General features: G+C 39.7%; 1 protein-coding gene across 1 annotated transcript in view; it reads left to right on the forward strand.

Annotated features, from left to right (window-relative positions):
• The first annotated feature begins 164 nt into the window (after positions 1–164).
• PITPNB (phosphatidylinositol transfer protein beta) overlaps positions 165–22,668 on the forward strand; it is a 68,698-nt gene continuing 46,194 nt past the window's right edge. Inside the window, exons 1-5 of the mRNA XM_007975258.3 lie at positions 165–275; positions 5,116–5,146; positions 8,320–8,465; positions 21,686–21,777; positions 22,447–22,454. Of these exons, the coding sequence (XP_007973449.1) occupies positions 256–275; positions 5,116–5,146; positions 8,320–8,465; positions 21,686–21,777; positions 22,447–22,454 (297 nt within the window). The 5' untranslated portion in view covers positions 165–255. The remainder of the gene's footprint in view (positions 276–5,115; positions 5,147–8,319; positions 8,466–21,685; positions 21,778–22,446; positions 22,455–22,668) is intronic.

Raw genomic sequence — 22,668 nt, forward strand, 5'->3', positions numbered from 1 at the left:
GCAGTAAAAGCCGCAAGCTCTTCGGCGGGCTGCGCAACCGCAGTGGAGGCCTCGTGTGCCCGGGGTGGGGCACGAAACTGGGCGGAGCTAGGCCCCCTCGCGCGCTGACGCGACTGGTCGCGGCGGAAGGGTGTAGGCACGCAGGCGCTATGGTGGCTCGGGGACAGGGAGGCGGGGCCGCGCAGGCGCTGTGAGAGGCGGTAGCGGCGGCGGCGGCGGTGGTATCGGCGGCAGCTGTGAGGGGGTTCCGGGAAGATGGTGCTGATCAAGGAATTGTAAGTGGGTCCGTGGGCGCGAGCGAGGCCGCGGGACGGCAGTGATGGGAGATTTGTTGATGGAGAAGTGGCAGGATATTCCTAAATCGGAGTCAGCCCTGTGTCAGCCCCTCCCTGCGGGCGCCCCCTCCCGCCCACAGGCGCCCCCGGCCCCCTCGAAGCCCCTCAGCGAGTGCGCCCCTCGGCCCTCCAGGCACTGCCGTGGTAACACGGCCTCTCTCTTTCCCAGGGCGAAGGCGGCTGGGTCCCGGCCCGAGCGCATGGCTCGGGAAGGCGCGGCCGGGAGTTTCCGCTGGGACCCGCCTTCTCCCCAACCCCCCACCCCTAGTCTGGGTCTGGGCCCACCCCCAGGCCCGCCGATGGGAAGGAGCCGCAGTCCGAGGGTGGGAGAGACACGTTGATTCTGACTGTGATTTGTCGTCCGGGGTGGAGTCCGCTGGTAACCAGCGGGAGATGGGCTTGCCGGTTGAAGGCAGCCCTCGTGTCAAGACTCGCGGTGGGACGTTGGCGCCCTGAAGTTCGTGCTGGAGCCGGGAATCCGGAAAGCCTCCGGTCTGCTGGGCAGCTCCGTTGACTTGACGGGAGAGCCTTTTCTCTTTTTGGTTTCCGCATGTTTTAAGATGAGGTGACATCCTGGGCCCCACCTACTTTCTTAGAAGTTAACACGTGGTCTGTCAAATGGAGGGATTTCGAGGTGTATCCGACCGGCCAAGTGCTTTTGTTGAAAAGTCACGGCTTTTCCCACTGGCAAGGACTGTAAACATTACGGAAATCTGCCTGCCTTTGAATGTTCAACTGTCACAGCTGGTTCGTGTCGTCAGCATCGTTTGGGCAGCTAGGGAGGTCGAGTATGGCCCAATCGTTGGTTTTAAAATTCTTCATTTTAAATTCTTAGAAATAGTTTTGGTTTAATTTAGCTTTCTTCAGACACCTTAGTGTTCTTAAACCTCCTTTAAAAAGTCATTGATGTCACTTCTCTGAGGCTTAATACCTCCCAAAGACTCCCTGTCTCACCCAGAATAAAAGTCAAAGCCTCTGCAACAGCTACAAGGCTTTACACTTTTTTTTCCTGCCCTGATCTCATTTACTACCTTTCCCTTGCCCATTCCATCTTCGCAAGCTTCCTTGCTGTTCATCTACTACTCCAGAGTAAGTTCAGTTCAAGGCCTTTCCACCTGCTTTTGTTCCTTTTGCTTGAAGTGTTCTTCCCTAGGCTCTCTAACTCACCTCCTTCCAGGTCTTTGCTCAGACGTCACCTTCTCAGGGAATCCTTTTCTGAAGACCTAATTGCAGTTCCCACTATTTGGGGTGGTATTTATCTTCCCTGCTTTATCGGTCTCCATAGTACTTATCACCATCCCACGTGCAACACAATTTATTGTTAATTTTTTTCTCCTACTAGTTGTATTCTCTTTTTACATGTAAGGGCCATGAGTTTGTTTTGCTCACTCTCATATCCCCAGTTTTTAGAATAGTGCCTCGCATGTAATAGGTGCTCAGTAAATATTTGTTAATGAATTGATGAAAAATGGTAACTTTGGCCAGTGACAGGGATTTTGAGAAGAGACATTTTGCCTTTTGTTGGTAGAGTGAAAATTTGCGGTTAAAGCTTATTTATAGTACTGAATATTGGGCTTATATAAAACTTTTCTTTGAAGTCATTTATACGGTGTATCAAACAAGTGTTCATTACTCTGACTTCTACATGATGTAGGTAGATGGGTGGCAGACACTAAAACAAATGGAGAAAATAGGAAAGAAGGAAATTGACTTGGCCCAAGTTACACAGCAAGTGAGTTGCAGAACTGATTTTAAATAGATCTAGTCATTTTTCTTTCATTGGAGTATTTCCTACCTCCAAAAATGTTACAGAAACACAGTGTTCAGTAGATCCCTCTGACAGTATGTGAGTAGTACGAAGCTAACTCTTGGAAAGCAGTTCCTATTGGGAATTTGCGCACTGTACTTTTTGCAAACATTTGCTTTCATTATGAAGATTTAAATGTACCCAGATAATGAACATTGACACGTGCCCAAAGTCTAATTATTTTTCCTAAAGAGTTATAAATTAGATTTCTTGATGTTAACTCTTTATGTGTATCTCCCCTAGATTTTTTTTCCTCCTAGACGTTTTGAAGGTAGGAGCTGTTTCTTAAGTAATGTCAGTATCTAGCACAGCGTCTAGTCCTAACATGCTGTATTCAGTGTTGTTCAATAAAAAATTGATACTTATTACTCTCAAGTCAACTTTCTAAAATTCTTGTTGGTTAGGAGTAATGAATAGCTTGTTCCTATGTGAAGATATTGGTAACTAAAATATTTTCACAAATGTTTGTTGTCTTACAAAATTATTATTTTTTAATTTAATTTAATTTTATTTAATTTTTTGAGGCCGGGTCTCACTCTGTTGCCCAGGCTGGAGTGCAATGGCATCATCTCTGCTCACTGCAACCTCTGCCTCCCAGGTTCAAGCGGTTTTCCTGCCTCAGCCTCCCAAGTAGCTGGGACTACAGGCGCACACCACCATGCCTGGCTAAGTTTTTTGTATTTTTAGTAGAGACAGGGTTTCACCCTGTTGGCCAGGCTGGTCTGGAACTCCTGACCTCAGGTGATCCGCCCACAAAGTGCTGGGATTACAGGCGTGAGCCACCACGCCCGGCCCTCTATTTATTTTTTTATAAGAATGAAAATGTTAGAAATGACTTTCGGAGTGGGCTGTTTCCCTTCAAGTTATTATTTAAGCAACAGACGAAGTTACCATTAATGTAAACTCTTGGTTTTAAAGAATTAGTTACTGATTCCATTTGGAAATTACGAGGATTTTCAGACAATTTGAACATTTTCGATTGGCACTAAAAGTTGAATACTGCTTTTAGAATAACAACAGAAAATCAAAACCTGTATGTTCCTTTTCCCTTTTACTTGTTAAGCAAATCTTGAAGAAGTTACTTGATTGTTCTGAATGTCTTAATCAGTCACTTTCATTTTTTGAAAGAAATTTCCTTGAAAGTGTTCTTAAATAAAAATAGGGCTCCTCCTGTTAGTGAGTGTAAAATTACTCAGCAGTGATTCTTTGGTTTTGTGAAACTTAAGGGAAGACTAACTTTTCCTTCTCTATCCCTTCCTTCCATTCCCTCTGTAGTCCATCATCTTGGTTCAGGCGTTTGTGACAGTTCTTGCCTAGCCTCTCAAAAGATAATTTCCCCCACTTCTCCTGCTTGTCAGTGTTTTTAACCACCTGCAGTGGACTTCTTCAGGTCAACTGTAGTTGTCACTTACCTCTTGGAACAACCTGGGATTCCTTATTGCCAAATGAATTTAATGCATTTCTTACTGTAGTATTCCAGGTCCTGATAATCTGTTCCCAACCTATAGCTTTCTAGTCTCCCCTCCCCCATTTTATGTTCTGGGACAGTGAGCAAGTTAGTGTGTACTGAGGAGAGAACTAAAATGATTTGGAATTTTTAGGTATGGAAGGACTTACAAGAAATTTGTTCTTGATGGAGAGTAGAAATTAGTGACCATCGTGGGTTTGAGAATGTTCATTGTTTTTGAATCACCATTATCAGAAAGACAGAGCGGTGAGTAACTCAGTAGTCAAAGGGGAGGGAGTAACAGACATGTGTTGTACATGTTGGAGATGGAGGTAATGTGAACATTCAGGCATAGATGTTTGAGGAGAGTAGGGAGAAAGGAGTAGGTGGAAAGTGTAGCTGGAATGCAAACTAGATATAATCTGGGTTGTATTACCCTCTTCATACTTACAAATAAGAAAGACTATTAAAAAAGAATGCCTAAGGCCAAAAAGATTGTCACTAATACAAAAAGTAAGCTAAATGGCTCTTACTGTAAGAAAAAAATAAAAAGAAATTATAGCTGAAAAGAAATTGGAATGAGGAAAACTATTGAAAATTTTCCATAAAATGACAGGTAAGATTAGGAAAGTATGAGAAGGATCGTAAACCCCCATCCCCCAAAAAAGAAAGTTGCTGTCTTGGAATCAACTATAATTATGAGACCATTTATATACAGGGATGGTCTTGATTTTCAGAATTTATGGTGGAAATAAATTAAGGACTCTCCTTATAAAATCTAGAGATAAAATGCAATATTTTGATAAAATAATATACCATGATATTGTTTTTGGACTTTGTCTTTTAAGACTGCTTGCAATGGAGCTATAATGACATCTTTTTGATATATACAGTAAGAAACTCTTGGATAGGATCAAACATATGTCAATCTCATATTATATATATGCTAGAAGGGATTATTATAAGCGTCAAGTAGTTTCCATAGTAAAATTTTTTCTTATTAATTCTACACGACTCCTTATTTTTATCTCAGTAAACTTGAGGAATAATTGAATAGTGGGGGAACAGTTTCTGGAAGCATTTATTCAATGAGATTCAAGACACGTATTCTGTAAGAAGCATCATAAAAACAAAATGCACAGTATATAGGTAGAGAATGAAACCATAATAAAAATTTTGTCAGGGCAAGCTGACCAGACAATCTACAAATAATACATTCTGTACCCTGCAGTTTTCAATGTTGAGTTTTCTGTTTTTTCTTTACTCACAAGAATCCCTGCAGCTGCTGTTTGGGGTCCTGGGAACACTAAATGCAAATGATCATTGAGACCCAGGAATGATAGTTTTACTTCCCCAATTAGGGTGTAGGCATTGCAAAGACCCTCTTCCATAAATGACGCCCTTGTATTTTTTGATTTAAGAGACCTGTCTCTGTTATCATTGGATTTAAGGTGAAACCTCTTCAGGGATCTGTGTTTAAAGCTATTTCATATGTAATATATATTTTTTTTCTTTTGTCTTTTTAGCCGTGTGGTTTTGCCATGTTCTGTTCAGGAGGTGAGTTTTTCTTGCTTCTGCATCATTTTATTGGTATATGTACTGTACTTTGGTATGTTACTCCAAACTCACATTTTCATAGTATTGATTTACCTTTTCATTCCACCTTATGTGACAGAATTAATTATATGAATGATAATTGCAATGAATTGCAAAATGAATTAAATGAATGATAATTTCTTGCTACACTCTCTTGTTTTGGAAGAGTCTAAAGAATGTAGTTTAACCTCCTGTCTAGTGCAGGAATTCTTTCTATAACATCCTAGAGAAATGAGGCTGCAGCCCTAACTTAAGTAGTTTAAGGTTAAGTAGCTTGCTACTTAGGGAAGCAGCCTGCTTTACTGTTGGACATTTTAAACATTTGTGTTTGAACCAAAATCTGCTTTTCCTATAATGCTTGACTCTTGTTTGCAGTTTATCCCATTTGAGCAATGGGAAATAAGCCTGTTCTGTCTTACAGTGGTTAATCCTTCAAGTTTTCTGATGGCAGGTCTCCCCTCCAGGCAACCCCATTCCCCACAAGCACTTTTATTTCATCTTAGAAAGTCTCAAGGTTAAACATTCCCAGCACATTCACTTGGCTCAATACAGCATGAGATGTAGACTTCCTACCAGCTGGTCCTATTACTATATGTGTTATAATTGTTGATCTGAACTGAAAACAGTATTCCAGACATGGTGTGACGAGCACATAACTATAAGAGCTTCTTGTTTTCCTCAGCCTGGACGTGATACAGAAATATATCACCTATTCAGAACTTGCATGTCCTGCAGTTATAGCCATGTGTAGTGTAGCCAAGAATGAAGATAAGAGCAGAAACAGTTTCTGAGAAATCAAGATATATATAGCAAAACCCATAAAACCCTCTAGGCTCTTCTTTAACTTGCACACAGTTCCCATTTGCTCAGTTATCTGGTTTTCCTAGAGCTGACAGTAGATTAGAAGCAGTGACTTGGAAGTGGGACAAAACAAACTGATAACCTAAGAAGTGACAGCTGACGGAAGACAGAAAGAAATGCAGGAAGTGAAAAAGAGTAGCTCTCTGGCACTGTTTAATGTAGACTTGAACACAGTTGTGTATATCTCAGGAGGATTCACTACATTAAAACACTCCAGAGAAGCCAGGCACCCTATTCTCTGTTTGCACAATTGATTGTTTGAAGTTGAATGTGGAAATTGACATTAGTTTCTGTTAGACTTTTTCTTTTGGTTTCAGCTGGTTGAATCAGCTTGTCCAAAATCTCTTTGAGTCTTGGTATTGTCACTGAAAGTACTCTTCTCGGCTTTTTGTTGTATTCCCCCTTTTTTTTGGAGATGGAGTCTCACTCTGTCGCCCAGGGTGGCGTGCAGTGGCACAATCTCAGCTCTCTGCAACCTCTGCCACCCGGGTTCAAGCAATTCTCCCTGCCTCATCCTCCCTAGTAGCTGGGATTACAGGCACCCACCACCACACCTGGCTAATTTTTGTATATTTAGTAGAGACTGGGTTTCACCATATTGGTCAGACTGGTCCCGAACTCCTTACCTCAAGTGATCCACCTGCCTCGGCCTCCCAAAGCCCTGGGATTACAAGCATGAGCCACTGTGCCAGGCCTACATGCACTTTTAAAACATGCTTTCTGTGTCTATTTCTTATTCTTTTTTAAAAAATGTTTTATTCTTAAAAAAGGAGAATGAGAGAAAGCCTAAGTAGCATGCCATGAAATATCAGTCCATTAACATTTTTTTGTATACAGTTCTTTTGAATTTTTGTTATTGTGTGTTCATTAACAAAATGAAATTTATCTTTTGACTTAGACTCATTTTAGTCCTATTTTAGAATATGATAAGTGTTTAAAAGTACATGTTGAAGGTATTTAAGGATCGTGGCATTGTTAGACTAACCCTCGTGTTGTATCATGGAAAGCCGAAAGGAGAAATACAGTCCTCTCTGCAGGCCCTACAGACATTTATTTTGGGAGCATTTAAGAAATAGGTTTGGTTTCAACTTCCCAAACACTTCCAAATTGAGTAAGAGTGTGTGTGGGGGTGTGTTTTTAAATTTAACTAATGGGCAAGATAGCAGCGTATCTCCATGCGATTTATAGATACGAATATTTACTGAGCTTAAACTACCGGTTGTTTTGGTCCCTCACATAAAATGTTAGTTTTGAAATTACAAGTTCTTAGAGGTAGATTTTTGTAGCTTTTCTTTGAAAATATGCTTATAAAGAAAAAATACACTTCTTCAAGCTGTTTTCATTAGAAGGAAGAAATTTAGCCAAATTTGAAGAGGTGGAAGATAGTGCCACGGTTGGGTCACTGGAACAAATAAGAACACAAGAACTTTTCCCAACATTTGTTGGAACTAGCAACTCCTGATTGGTGCAGAAAATACAGCTGACTTATAGATATATTGATGCAGGCTTCTGAGATTTCTGATTTATGTTAAATGAAATAGAAACTACTGTCAGCAATTTCCTGCCTTTTATGGTAATATGTGTATAGTTATATTACTTTAAAAACAGTTTCTGTTTGTTTACTTGAGGACTCAAAATGAACATTTCTGATCTTGGGCCCCCAATACTGTTTCTGGTTAGCTGAGGAAGGACCAAATTGGGTGTATCATAAGTAAGTCAAGGAAAAAACGACCCCAATCTACTAAGATTTGGACTATCTATTATGTTTCTTTGGATCTCCAGGCTTTTGTTATTGTAGTTTACATCCTTCCCCTTTATCATTAAGAACAATATGCTGGTTGCTCAGCTTTAGTTGGCAAAGTGCCAGTTGTATTTCTGCCATAACTTGGAATTTTGTGAAGTTAAATGAGAAATAATAGAGGTGAAAATGCTTTGTAAAGTACAAATATGTGTTGTTCAGAAGTTGAAGCAAGTTTTGAGACATTTTCTTGATAAATGGATAGTGTAAAGGCACCAAAGTATTTGTAACTGGCATATTTTTTGAATAATGAAAGTTCTATAAAATACAGGTTTTTAAAACTGTATAATCATCTGCAGTTTGTCTTCCTAAACATATTAATTTCTAATTTGAGTTGTGTTCTCATATTGAACACAGTTGTGCTGAATGGTTTGGATATGCTTTTCTATATCTTGCATATTATTAAGATTTTAGCATACAAAATTTCTGCAATTACTACTGACTTACTGAATTTCTTTGTTCTTTGAAATTTCAGTATCAGGTTGGGCAGCTTTACTCTGTTGCAGAAGCTAGTAAGAATGAGACTGGTGGTGGAGAAGGAATTGAAGTCTTAAAGAATGAACCTTATGAGAAAGATGGAGAAAAGGGACAGTATACACACAAAATTTATCACCTAAAGAGGTAAGCGGTGTTCACATTTGACCTGGCTTACTTATGATGCATGTAACTAGCTAACTTAACTAGTAGGTGTGAAGTACATTTTTCATTTCAGTGTGATAATATGTCGCATTTTAATTTTTTGAAAGAACCTGCTCCTTTATTTGTTATTTGTAAATTAGAGAAGTATTATATCTGCTTATAACAAAAATTCAAATAAAAACTTAGTCCCTGCTCCTTGCCATCAAATATTTGCAACACAGACAGAAACACCAGAAGCAGCTTAGAGTTTATCCTTCTAGATCATTTTCTGTATATATTCAAAGGAATTTTTAAAACATAGATAGCAATGTATTACTTGTATCAATTTTAGTTTTCTACAACAAATGGACCATATGAATGGTTTTGCAGTTTGCTTTATTTCTCATGAACATCTTCCATATTGTTATTTAATATCTGTGTGATTCTTTTTAAAGCTGAGTAAAATTTCGTCTGAATGTAGTTTAGTTAACCATTCCCTACATTGTAAGTCTATTTAGGTATTTTAGATATTTTCTATTTTTTGTCTGTTATAAATAATGTTTCTGGCCAGATGTGGTGGCTCACATCTGTAATCTCAGCACTTTGAGAGGCCGAGGCAGGAGGATTGCTTAAGCCTAGGAGTTCAACACCAGCCTTGGCAACACAGGGAGACCCCATCTCTACAACAACAACAACAAAAACAAATTGACCGGGTGCAGTGGCTCATAGCTGTAATTCCAGCACTTGGGAGGCTGAGGCGGGTAGATCATGAGGTCAAGAGATCGAGACCACCCTGGCCAACATGGTGAAACCCTGTCTGTACTAAAAATACAGAAATTAGCTGGTAGTGGTGGCGCACGCCTGTAGTCCCAGCTACTTGGGAGGCTGAGGCAAGAGAACCGCTTGAACCGGGGTGGTGGAGGTCACAATGAGCGGAGATCACGCCACTGCACTCCAGCCTGGTGATAGAGTGAGACTCCGTCTCAAAAAAAAAAAAAAGAAAAGAAATTTTCTTTTCTATATGCCTATGGTCCCAGCTACTTGGGATTCTGAGGTGGGAGGATCACTTGGACCCAGGATTTAGAGGTTGCAGTGAGCTATGATCGCTGCACTTCAGCCTGGGTGAAAGAACAAGACTCTATCTCAAAAAATAAACTTTTGTGAACATGGTTGTACATGTGTCTGTATGCCTTAGGTTACTGTTTCTAAGATAAATTATAGGAGAAATTAATAAAAGGACTGCTGGGAGGACATGCACCTTTTGAATTTTGATATTACTGCCAAAATTGCCGTTACAGAGTTTAATAGTATTTTTCCATATTTTTATTTTTAATTTTTGCTAATTTCATAGGCAAAAAATAGTCTCTTGTTAAAATTCGTATTTCTTTATTAGTGAGGTTGAATGTCTTTTTATGTTAATTGACCGTTTGAGTTTCTTGTACGACTTTTGACTCTTCATATCCTTTCTTCATTGTTTTTTTTTCTCTTTGGTTTGTTGAAGTTTTTTTGCACATTCCCCTAAGTTTGACAGTCTAATCTGTATCTTTGGCATAAATATTTTAAAACAAAAAATGCTGGCCAAGTGCAGTGGCTCACACCTATAATCCCAGAACCTTGGGAGGCTGAAGTGGGAGGATTGCTTGAGCTCAGCAGTTTCAGACTAGTCTGGGCAATATAGTGAGACCTCATCTCTACAAAAAGAAAAAACAAGAAAAAAAAAAAGTGCTGCCAGTATTTATCTAAGGGCAGAAGACCAGTAATGGCTGCTAAGAGTCCATTTTGTCATTAGTCTCCCTAGTTAATTACAGGTGGGGGATCTTTTCTCTTACTTCTGTTCTCTTCATATTAAAATGAATCGTACTCATGTTTTGTGGAACTCCTTAAAGCTGTAGCTGTCATGATCAGAAGTTTTTTATATTTCCTCAGCTTAACTCTGCTGCTTGGTTTATAGTGACCCATAACCTACTCATCCTTGGTTTATAGTGACACATAATCTTATCACTTTATAGAACCTTACATTTTAGCATTATTTTCTCTTAGAATACAGCATTTCTTTGCTTCTGTTGCAGGTTTCACTTGAGAAATAAGGCAGTAAGTGTGATCAATCAATTATCTGTAGAGAAGGTCTTTTCGTGGTTTCTATTAATTTGTTAGTACCCTAAGTATATCTGAAAAATATGTCTATGGAGAGAAGATTTTGGCATTCCAGATGGTATAGTCTATATAGTATTTAAAGTTTTGAATTTGCTTATATATACTCAGCTTTCTTTTTCTAGCATTTTTGCATTTACCTGTTACTTGAATTATACCACCACATACAAACGTTCTCTTAAAGACACTGGACTCTTCCTGGGGGTTCTAAAATAAGCCAAAAAGTTTGATGTATAAAATTTTTTGTTGGGCTCCGATGTCCTGTTTAGATCACTGTCCTGTAAGTAAATAAATTTGAAATAGATTCAGAATGTCCTCTGGTTGAAATCTAAGAGTTGAAATGTTGAAGTGTTTGATACATTCTTGCATGGAAAAGAACAGTTTGAAATAATATGTAATACATGTTACATGGTTTTTGAAAAAAAATCAGAAAAAAAAAAAAAGCCTAAAAGAGGTGCATTAAAAAATTACCCATATCCCATTACCAGGTGATAAATATTCTTTTCTGTATTTTCATTTTTATGAAAAAGAAAAGGAATGTTACATATGATTTTTGAAACAGTTGATTTAGGTAACACTGCAGTCAAGAATAAGGAGTCTTACCAGTTGAAGAGGGCTAGATAAATATGGTTAGTGCAAGAGATATTCTTATTCTGGAGAGATTATTTGGGGATGAGGTTCAGAATTCCTCTCAGGCTGTTAGTGGGTTAAATAAAAGATTTTGGCTCTCTGGCAGCCAACCTTCCAGCACATTTGGGCTTGTAGAACAACTTCTCCATTCCTAGGAGGAGCGGGGTACCCTGTGGTTTTACCCTTTCATGCACTCATTTACTTCTAATTGCAGTCCTGAGAAATAGACAATATTCATATTGTACCTAAGACACTAAGGCACATATTTACCCAAGGTCACAGCTAATAAGTGACGGAATAGTGACAGAGACCTAGGTGCTCTGATTTCAAATCCCACACCCTTTTGTCCCAGGTGCCTAATGAGTACAAGGCACTCCCATGAGAAGGGAGAGAGGGGATCTGATGGGATGACGAGGGTTATTTGATTCCCATGGAAGGTTGGCCTTATCACACAAAGATGGCAGCTGTGGGCAGAAGCACAGAGAGGAATGAGTCAGGAAAGGGAAAAAGGCAAGAGGGTGGCAGTAATGGGTCTCAGGCAGCATGGCAAATAATGACTATTCTGACAGTAGTGAGAAACAAAAACCTATCCAATAGATAAACTGGGCAAAACAAGGCCCATTTGCTGTCCTCTGGAGGAAGGAATGGCTATGGGGCAGTCAGATGTCCACACTGACAAATTTGTCTGTCAACATTGAAAGCACATTAGCCACAGGATAAATATGTTATGGAAGGGCAAAGAATCATTTAGTAGTACGTGCTGAGGCCTTCACTGTGCTGCAGGAAAGAACTCCATCCCAGGACAAGCCTGAAGGTGCAGCCCCATCAGACTTACTGTTTTCTTTAGGGCATCAGCTCAGCATGCTGAAGACATACCCACAGTCCCTACTAGTTTTAGAGCTCTCCCTGAGGAAGTTAAATTTGTGTCCAGTAATATGTTTGCTTTTTCAGCATTTACTCTATAAATTATCCTAAGCTGGGTGCACTGTCACTGTATAACATCAATAAAACTACAAACTTGACTAAGGCCACCAAGGCCTTATTTTACTTTTGAGATACTTGAAATTCTGAGATCTGCTTTAGCCAGTATAACTCAAGTCTCTGGATCCCCTGACCTGTGTGCTTTCCCATTTCAGCAAAACACTTCTTGGTGGCATATACACTTAATCTCAACCAGAAGACTGAGAAACAGTCTTTGTGATTATTGACAACATTCAAAAGTTGTTGACTCATTGCATAGGACATTTGAAATGTCTGGTTTCCTTGAATCTCAGGCAATAAATCATCTCATGGGAGAATGAGATTTTGTCCCTATTTTATTTGATAACTTAGAGTGAGTGGTTGCCCATGGTAATTCTGAACAGAAGATCTAGTACTTATGTATTTTTACTGTGTGCTGATCCCTGGGTTATTGGAAGTGTTTCAGTTGGGAGTTTATTCATTCCTCACAGCAACTTTTTATAGTGAGGAAACTGAGATGCAGAAAGATTTAACTTACCCCATGTCTCACTGCTATTTGGTAGCAGAGATAGGACTTAAACACAGCCCGACTCCAGAACCTGCCCTCTTAACCACTTTGCTTAGCTAACCACTTTGCTCTACATCTAAGTCCTGTGGAAGAGTTATTTTCCGTTTTCTGAAGTTAACTCCATGGGAGTTTACAGAAAAATTCTTCCAAAACCACAGGTTTCACCATCTCTTACTTTCTCTGAAGTCTTTAACGTCTAAAGTCTTCTTCCAAAATAAAGCTAAACTTAACGAGGTATTTAAGATTCCAATTGTATAAGTCCATTCAGAACAAAAACCTTCGGCTCTAAGCAAGCCAGTCTCTTTGTTATTTTCCTAACATAAACTGTTCAACCTACCCTGATTTTTTTCAGCTCCTTATGCTGAGGCCTCTCATAACCTGCTTGGTTTTCCGAATACATCTCAGAACTATCCTGTGCAGAGGCTTTCCATGGCTGATTTTATTCACTTTGATCCCTCTTCCCTAAACCCATCATATTTGTCATTTCTACTCATTTTGATACCTAGTCATATATTTCCATATGTGCATGTTTGTCTTGTTGTATCCCATTTTCCACTAAAGTTTGTTTCTTTAATGCTCACTTAGTAGTAGATGGTAGTGAAAGAGGAAGGAGTTTACCAGGCAGAGAATTTTAGAGCATGACAAAGATATGTGTTGAAACTTTCAGTTGGTATTTCAGAGAAAAGCCTGTAGCTTTCCTGAGACCTCCCTGTACGAACACACTGACCAGTCCTTTTTGTTAGTTTATTTGCTCACCCTTCTTGGGGAAAGTCAGCTTTATTCTTTCTTATTCTGCGTAAGTGTTACACTTTCGCCATCTTCAGTCAGTCCTGATTGATGGGGAATTTACAAAGCTTTGCCAACTCCAGAACCACCTTGTTTCCCAAAGGTCAAAACAGAAGAGGTTTTTATTGAAAAATTGTTATTTTAAAATTTCATGTGGTTCCAAGGTAAGAGTTCATTTTTGTAAGCAAAAGGAGTCATTTGCCAGGAACTTAAATTATGTTTAAAAATGAGAAATTTAAATCACCTGAAAATGAAAGGATTGCTTGTATATACTTTTTCACATTCAGAGAGCATCTTGCACATGTAAGAAATTAATAGGCCGGGTGCGGTGGCTCGCCTGGAATCGCAGCACTTTGGGAGGCCAAGGCGGGTGGATCACTTGAGGTCAGGAGTTAGAAACCAGCCTGGCCAACATGGTGAAACCCTGTCTCTACTAAAAATACAAAAAATTTAGCCGAGTGTGGTGGCAGGCACCTGTAATCCCAGCTACTTGGGAGGCTGAGGCAGGAGAATTGCTTGAACCTGGGAGGCGGAGGTTGCAGTGAGCCAAGATATCATGATTGCGCTCCAGCCTGGGCGACAAGAGTGAGACTCCGTCTCAAACAAAAAAAAGGAAAAAGAAAAATTAATAAATGCTAGCCAAATATAATTTGTTCTTGAGTCAAGATTTAGCCATGATAGACACATGTTATTTGTCATTATATGGAGTTTAGTCCTAAATTTTTCACAGTTTCAAAGTTTTCCAAATCGAGTGATCCTATTTCAGAAAAATATCAGTGTTTTCTGAAATGTATTGTTTCCTCTTGATGGTGTATCTCATTTTTCATTTATTATTCCCCTTTTGTTGGGTGAAAAAAAACCTCTCTCTGTTTTTTGTTTGTTTGTTTTGTTTTGTTTTGTTTCTGAGACAGAATCTCGCTCTGTCGCCCAGGCTGGAGTGCAGTGGCGTGATCTTGGCTCACTGCAAGCTCCGCCTCCCGGGTTCACACCATTCTCCTGCCTCAGCCTCCCGAGTAGCTGGAACTACAGGTGCCCGCCACCACGCCTGGCTAATTTTTTTTGTAGTTTTGGTAGAGACAGGGTTTCACTGTGTTAGCCAGGATGGTCTCGATCTCCTGATCTCATGATCCGCCCACCTCGGCCTCCCAAAGTGCTGGGATTACAGGCTTGAGCCACCACACCTGGCCCTCTCTTTGTTTTTTATAATTCTCTAGGACTTTAGAGTCTCCTTCTCCCAGAAGTTAGCCAGTTTGTGTCTGGTTATTTTATTCCCTTCCCACAAACTGGGGTTTTAAATCATTTCTGTAATTTCCCTCCTTATGTATCTTCTTTGTATCCTTATGTATCTCCATCACTACTATTTATAATCAATCTCTCTAAAAGAGAGAAGTTACCATTCTCTCTTTTAGACTTGTCTCCAGGCTGATATTTTGCCATCTGTTCTTTTTCTGGCTTTAAAATTAATTGAGATATAATGTATATGCCATAAAATTCGTTCTTTTAAAATGCATACTTTAGTAGTTTTTGGTATATTCACAGAGTTGGGCAACTGCCATTGTTACTTAATTTCAGAACATTTTCAACAATCCAGAAAGAGATCTCGTATTCATTAGCAATCACTGACTGTTACCCCCTCCTCCTAGTGCCTGGCAACCACTGATCTACTCTCTGTGTAGATGTACTGTGGATATTTTATGTAAATGGAATCATGTAATATGTGGCCTTTCGTGATTGACTTCTTTCACTTAGTGTGTTTTCAAGGCTTGTCTGTGTTAAAGCATGTATCAGTACTACTTTGATTGCTGAGTAATATTCCATTGTGTAGACCTGCCACATTTTGTTTATCCGTTCATCAGTTGTTGAACATTTGGGTTGTTTGCACTTTTGGCTGTTATGAGTAATGCTGCTGTTAACATTTGTGTATACTTTTTTTTGTGTGTGTGAACATGTTTTCAGTTCTCTTGGAGATGATATATATTGCTGTGAGTGAAATTGGCTGGGTCATATGATCACTCTATATTTAACCTTTTGAGGAACCGTCAAGCTGCTTCCCAAAACAACTGTACCACTTTGTAATGTTACCAGCAGTGTATGAAGATTCCAGTTCCTCCACATCCTCATTATCTTTTTTATTACAACCATTCTAGTGTGTGTGAAGTGGTATCTCATTGTGGTTTCAATTTACATTTTCCTGGTGATTAATGATGTTAACATCTTTTCAAGTGCTTTTTGGTCATTTGTATATCTTCTTTGTTTGAAGAATTATCTGTTCAAATCTCGTACGCCCACTTTCTTTTTAGTATTTTTTTTTTTTTTTTTTTTTTTTGGAGACCAGGGTCTCACTGTCATCTAGGCTGGACTGCAGTTGCTTGATGATAGCTCATTGTAGCCTTGAACTCCTGGGCTCAAGCAATCCCGCCACCTCAGCCTCTCAAGCAGCTGGGACCATAGGTGTACACCTCTGTGCTATGCTAATTTTTTTTTTTTTTTTTTTTTTTTGTAGAGATGGGGGTCTCCCTGTGCTGCCCAGGCTGGTCTCCAACTCCTGGTGCTTAAGCTATCCTCCTTGGTCTTGGCCTTGGCTGCCCATTCTTTTTTTTTTTTTTTTTTTTTTTTTTTGAGACAGAATTTCACTCTTGTTGCCCAGGCTAGAGTGCAGTGGCGCGATCTTAGCTCACCGCAACCTATGCCTCCCGGGTCCAAGAGCTTCTCCTGCCTCAGCCTCCTGAGTAGCTGGGATTACAGGCATGTGCTACCACACCTGGCTAATTTTGTGTTTCTAGTAGAGACGGGATTTCTCCATGTTGGTCGGGCTGGTCTCAAACTCCCTACCTCAGGTGATCCACCTGCCTCGGCCTCCCAAAGTGCTGGGATTACAGGCCTGAGCTACCGCGCCCGGCCTCTGGCTGCCCATTCTCAATTTGAGTTTTCTTTGTTATGTTATTTTTATATTCTGGGTACTAGTTCCTTATCATAGAGGTCATTTGCAGATTTTTTCCCCATTCTATGAGTTATCTTTTCACTTTCCTGATAGTGTCTTTTTAAACCTAAAAAGTTTTTAATTTTGGTGTATACCTGCAGTCCCAGCTACCTAAGAGGATGAGGTGGGAGGATTGCTTGAGGCCAGGATTTCAAGACCAGCCTGGACAATATAGCAAAACATATTGCGACCCCGTCTCTATGAAAAAATTTAAAAATTAGCCCGGGCACGGTACTGCGTACCTGTTTGTCGTAGCTACTCAGGAGACCGAGGTGGGAGAATCACTTGAGCCTAGAAGTTGGAGGTGGCAGTGATTTATGATTACACCGCTGTTCTCCAGCCTAGTGACAGAGCAAGACCCTGTCTCTTAAAAAAAAAAAGAAAAAAAAAGTTTATGATTTTGATGAAGTCCAATTTATTTTTCTTTTTGTAGTTTATGCTTTTGATGTCATCAAAGAAATCATTGCCCAATCCAAGATCATAAAGATTTACATCTATATTTTCTTATAAGAATTTTATAGTTTTAGTTTTTATTTAGGTCTTTATCCATTTTGAGTTAATTTTTGCAACCATCCATTCTTGCCCACTCCAATTAATTTTTCACACAAAGCCAGAATGGTCATACAACTCAAATCAGGTTGTGCCATTCCCCCTTTTAAAGCTTTTGGTGGCTTCCCATCATACACAGAGTAAAATCTAAACTCTGTGACCTGTAAGGTGAGGCCTATGTGGTCTTTCTGCCCTTTCTCCATGTTTGGTCACTGCAGTCTAGCCATGCTGGAGGCCTAAGAGTGGCTCAAACAGGTTAAGTCTTTTGCTGTCTTAGGACCTGTAGTCATGCTGTTCCCTTTGCTTGCTGTTCTGTTCCCTGTCTCCGTACCCTTGGATCACTGTTGTAATATTATTTCCTTAGAGAGGCCTTCCTGACTACCCTTGCTCCACTTACTCATTGCCCAGTGCCCTATTCTTTAATTTCACTGCACTGCTTAAGTAATTCTCTTTGTGTTTTGTTGTTTACTAATCTGTTTTCTGCCTCCATCCCTGGAAATAAGTTCTGAGTAGGAATTATTCCTGTGTTCTCACCATTATTTACACAGCCCCTAGCCTGGGATGGTGGACACAGTAAATATTTGAGTGGATGAATAAATGAGGTACCCAGTATTTTATTTATATATATGTGTGTGTGTGTGTATATATTTATTTATTATTATTATTTTTGAGACACAGTCTCACTGTGTCCCCAGGCTGAAGTACAGTGGTGTAATCTTGGCTCACTGCAATGTCCACCTCCCTGAGTCAAGGGATTCTCCTGCCTCAGCCTCCCAAGTGGCTGGGATTATAGGCACCCACCACCATGCCCAGCTAATTTTTGTGTTTTAGTAGAGTCAGGGTTTCATCATGTTGGCCAGGCTGGTCTCGAACTCCCAACCTCAGGTGATCCTCCCACCTTGACCTCCCAAGGTGCTTGGATTACAGGCGTGAGCCACTGCACCTGGCCCTTTCTTTTCTTTTTTTGCCTTCTTAGCTGAGCTTTTCCTGACTAGTGAAGAGAAGGCATCCCAGTGTATTTGAGGGATATTTCAGTTGATCATAAAATGAAAGATTAATTCATCTATTTATGGTAAATTAATCTGGTCTTCAAATTCTTCCCTAAATTTTTCTGTGTTTTGATGTTCATCTGCAGTGGGAAGGAGAAGAGTGCGAATAGTTGTCTTGCTTGTGTGATTTACAGATAGACATAAGAATTTCCAGGGAAAAGTACAGTTAGAAATGATTTGCCATGGTATTATCTATCTCAGGAGTAGGATTAAAAAAGGAATGTGCCTAGATCAGGTGTTCAGTGTACCTTATGGTCATGTTTTACCCTGAAGTTAAATAGTCTTAATATTCAGAGTGAGAGAAAGGGTATGTATTCCTAAAGAGTCTTCATGATCCTGGGCATTGTGCTATTGGTAACTCTTAACTCTTCACTCTTAAGCAGCTGAAATCTAGCCATGTTTACCTTGAGGTAAGTGAGCACTGTTCTGAGTATTAGTTTATCATGAGGGAGCACCATTTTGTGAATAGTTTGGAAGGACAAGAGAAGGATTGTCCTTTTTGCGTGTTTATTTTTGAAGGCCTATCTCCCATTTTATTAATTCAGTTAATAATTGTTCCTTTTCTGAGGCTCTGTAAGCTTCCAAAACAGGAATCTGCTGCATTTTACTAAAGTGCCTTACTATTGTTAATTCAGTTAATAATTGTTCTTTTCTGAGGCTCTGTAAGCTTCCAAATCAGGAATCTGCTGCATTTTACTTAAGTGCCTTACTAAGTAATAACTGGTGGGAAAATGATGTATATGTTCTCAGTTATATATACCTGGCACACTTGAACTACCATGTTAGGAATATATTAAGGTTGCCATTAATGGAAATTTCTAACCTTTGAAGTAGAATTGAAATTTAATTTTATTTACTCCATATATACATTTTCCTCAAGTTTAGTCAGTCACTTAGATTCATTGAGGAGAGATGTATTTGATAATGTTCTCACGTTAAACATGAAAAAAAGTGAGTAAATTTGAAATAAATCTAGCTTATAGGTTTGGACTTTATTGACTCAGTCAAAACATAAAATGAATTGTTGGAATTCTCATGGCAGGAAAAGTATCTTGGAAATAAGATAGTAGACATTTGGGAGCGAGATAAAGAAATATTAAAATTTTCATGTAGATTTGGCTCATGTTGGCCTTTACTGATAAATGCCAATTTCCTTCTATTTGAGTCAGCACATTTTAGAACATTTTACGAATATTAAAGTTCTTCACATATCAGGCACTATAGGAATAGATGGATAGTTAAAATATGTGTCTGAGTTAATACAGAATTGTTTCTCCTGCCTTTTTGTTTTTGTTTTTCTTTTTTTTTTTTTTTTTTTTTTTTTTAAAGAGTCTTGCTGTGTCAACCAGGCTGGAGTGAAATGGCACTGTCTCAGCTCACTGCACACTCCACATCCCAGGTTCAAGCAATTCAGCCTTAGGGTCCTGAGTAGCTGGGTTTACAGACACCTACCACCACGCCCAGCTAATTTTTTTGTGTTTTTAGTAGAGACAGAGTTTCGCCATGTTGGCCAGGCTGGTCTTGAACTCCTGACCTCAGATGATCCACCCACCTCTGCCTCCCAAAGTGCTTGGGTTACAGGTGTGAACCGCCACACCCGGCCTCTCCTGCTTTTTCTAAGTTGACCAACTGAACCATTGATAGATCTGTTTGTCATACTCTCAGATGAATAGGTAGTCTTGTAGCTTGGCTTTAAAAAATTATCCTCATGTATTCCATTGTACCCTGATTAGACCTCACCCACACTTGAAGGGATTTTGGTTCTAGTTCTTTAGCAATGTGATATATTTTTTGGACAACTAGATACTCTAACTTTTAAAGTGACATTATTTTCGGTTGTCCTGGCTTGGTGTTTCTAAAGTTTGAATGAATTGTTCCACCATTTGAAAAGAAGTAAGTGATCAGTCCGGCCGCAGTGTCTCACGCCTGTAATCCCAGCACTTTGGGAGGCCGAGGCAGGTGGATCACGAGGTCAGGAGATCGAGACCATTCTGGCTAACACAGTGAAACCCTATCTCTACTAAAAATACAAAAAAATTAGCTAGGCATGGTGGCGGGCGCCTGTAGTCCCAGCTACTCCGGAGGCTGAGGCAGGAGAATGGCGTGAACCCAGGAGGCGGAGCTTGCAGTGAGCCAATATCATGCCACTCCCGCCTGGGTGTGAAGACATTAAGGAGGATTTAAATGAAGAAAGGCATATGAAGGTACCCAGCTCCGTGTCAGCTTATAGTTAAAAAGCAGTAACTACCATTTTTTGAGCTCATTGTACTGTGCAATGTGCTAAACGCATTCGAGTATTTGATTTAATTCTCTCAATAACCCTGCAGAGCAGGTAATAGGCATTCCATTCAACACATGAGGAATTTCAGAGAAGCCAAGTAGTAGGCCTGAGGTTACACAGCTTCTAAATGGTGATGTTGGGATTTATATTCGATCTGTGTGAAAAGTCTGTGCAAGCAAAACTACTCTTTACAGTAGGCTCCAGTCACTAAATCAGTCACTTCATTTGCATTTGTTTGAAGACTGGTAAGACTGATTTTCCCATTTGTTTGTTAACGAGTAACATTTTATATTTGTAATGGGCCTGTGGATGACTTTTGCCCCTTTGTATGTTGGGATTGTTTCTGGTTGTCATATGCTTGCACAAGCTTCTCATATATTAATCATGTGTTGAACCTTTCTCTTCCTCTGAACATACTTGAGGCAGCAAGTGACATTCGTCTCCCATACCTACAAAATTTTATACTTGGATATGCGTTCATTTCTCATTTTCTACATGGGTCCTTTACATTGTTATTTTTCTTCAGGTCTGTTCTGTAAAATGTATTGAGACTTTTATTCAGAGATATCTCCTTATTCTGGGGCTTTTTGCATTAAGAAACAGTATAATATCATCTAACTCTAAGAACTACGTTGTATTAATGTGCAGGATGAATAGCCGTTAACTCTTAGGTTTCACATTAGGGTAGTAGATCAGAAGTCCTTAAGAAATAATTGCTTCTATTTAAAACACACACACACACACACAAACCCTTTTATACACTTAACTTGTTTTTTTTTTTCTTGTGAGACAAGGTCTTGCTCTGTTGCCCAGGCTAGAGTGCAGTGGTGTGATCTCAGCTTCCTGCAACCTCTATCCCACAGGTTCAGGTGATCCTCCCACCTCAGCCTTCTGAATAGTTGGGGCTACAGGCATGTGCCACCATGCCTGGTTAATTTTGTATTTTTTTGTAGAGACAAGATTTCACCATGTTGCCCAGGCTAGTTTGAAACTCCTGGGCTCAAGTGATCCTCCTGCCTCAGCCTCTCAAAATGCTAGGATTACAGGCATGAGCCACCGTACCCAGCTAAATATTCTTAATCATTTTTATTTAAAATGTAAACAATTATGTGTTCATTTCTAGTGGATTACTTTAGGATTGAAATAAACTAGTTCATCAAACTTAGAACATGGTCACCTTTGATTGCCATACTCTTTCAAGCAGTTTCATAGATACCAAGAAAGAATTGATGGTGCTGTTAAATATATCCAGTATCTCTCTTCTCCCAGCAAAGTTCCTGCATTCGTGAGGATGATTGCTCCCGAAGGCTCCTTGGTGTTTCATGAGAAAGCCTGGAATGCATACCCCTACTGTAGAACAAGTAAGCCTGGCCCCCAGCAGCCATTGCACCCCTCCACCCTGAGAATGAGAGGGATTCCCAGTCCCAATGTCTTTGAGAAGGATTACACTGAGCAAGGTCTTTCTTGGGTTCTTGGATAGTCACTGCTAGAATGATGGCAGAGGAAGAACTGCATTGGGTTCCTCCTCCCAGAACTTTGTGACAGGCATAAGTCCATTCCCACATGGCAGCCACTTTGGGGTCCTAGCTGACTATGCTGGCTCCAGGGGTAAGCCAAAAGAAAGGTCGTTTACACTCACAAGGGTGTTTTGGTGCTTTTCAACAGTATTTTACTTACATTGCTACATAGTAGAGGAGGAATAGGACAGACTTCTGAAACAGCATCCTATCATTTGCTAAATTGACCTTATAAATAATGTTTTGCTTTTGTGACATTATTATTTTTAGCATTATTTTGAAAATTGGATGATTCTTCCTATTTTATTTGTACTCCATAGTCTAAATTAATGTGCTGTATAGTGTCATTTGTGTAGAAACTCTGTTTTGCAGACATAAGTTACTAAATAAATGTTCTGTGTTTTTAGGTAGTTTAGTCTTTGTGACATTAAGTTTTGGCACAGATTGTTTTGACTCCAATTAATGTTCTGAAATTTTTCTCCTTTCATTACCTACCTCTCCATTATGCCTCAGTTGTAACGGTGAGTAAAACTATTTTTGTGTCTCATACTTTTATCTTTAAACTTTGTTTTACACAGTAGTTATTTTCAACCATTCTTTGCTAACTGCCCCTCACTGCATGGTTCCCTCCTGTGTCCCGCCAACCAGCCCCCACACTCTACCACATGTTCCCAGTGTTCATGGGCCCTTTCCACCCTTGTCTCAAAATCTCCCTATTGATTTTATTTTGCTTTT

This window comes from Chlorocebus sabaeus, chromosome 19 (assembly GCF_047675955.1).
Source record: "Chlorocebus sabaeus isolate Y175 chromosome 19, mChlSab1.0.hap1, whole genome shotgun sequence".
NCBI classification, from domain to species: domain Eukaryota; kingdom Metazoa; phylum Chordata; class Mammalia; order Primates; family Cercopithecidae; genus Chlorocebus; species Chlorocebus sabaeus.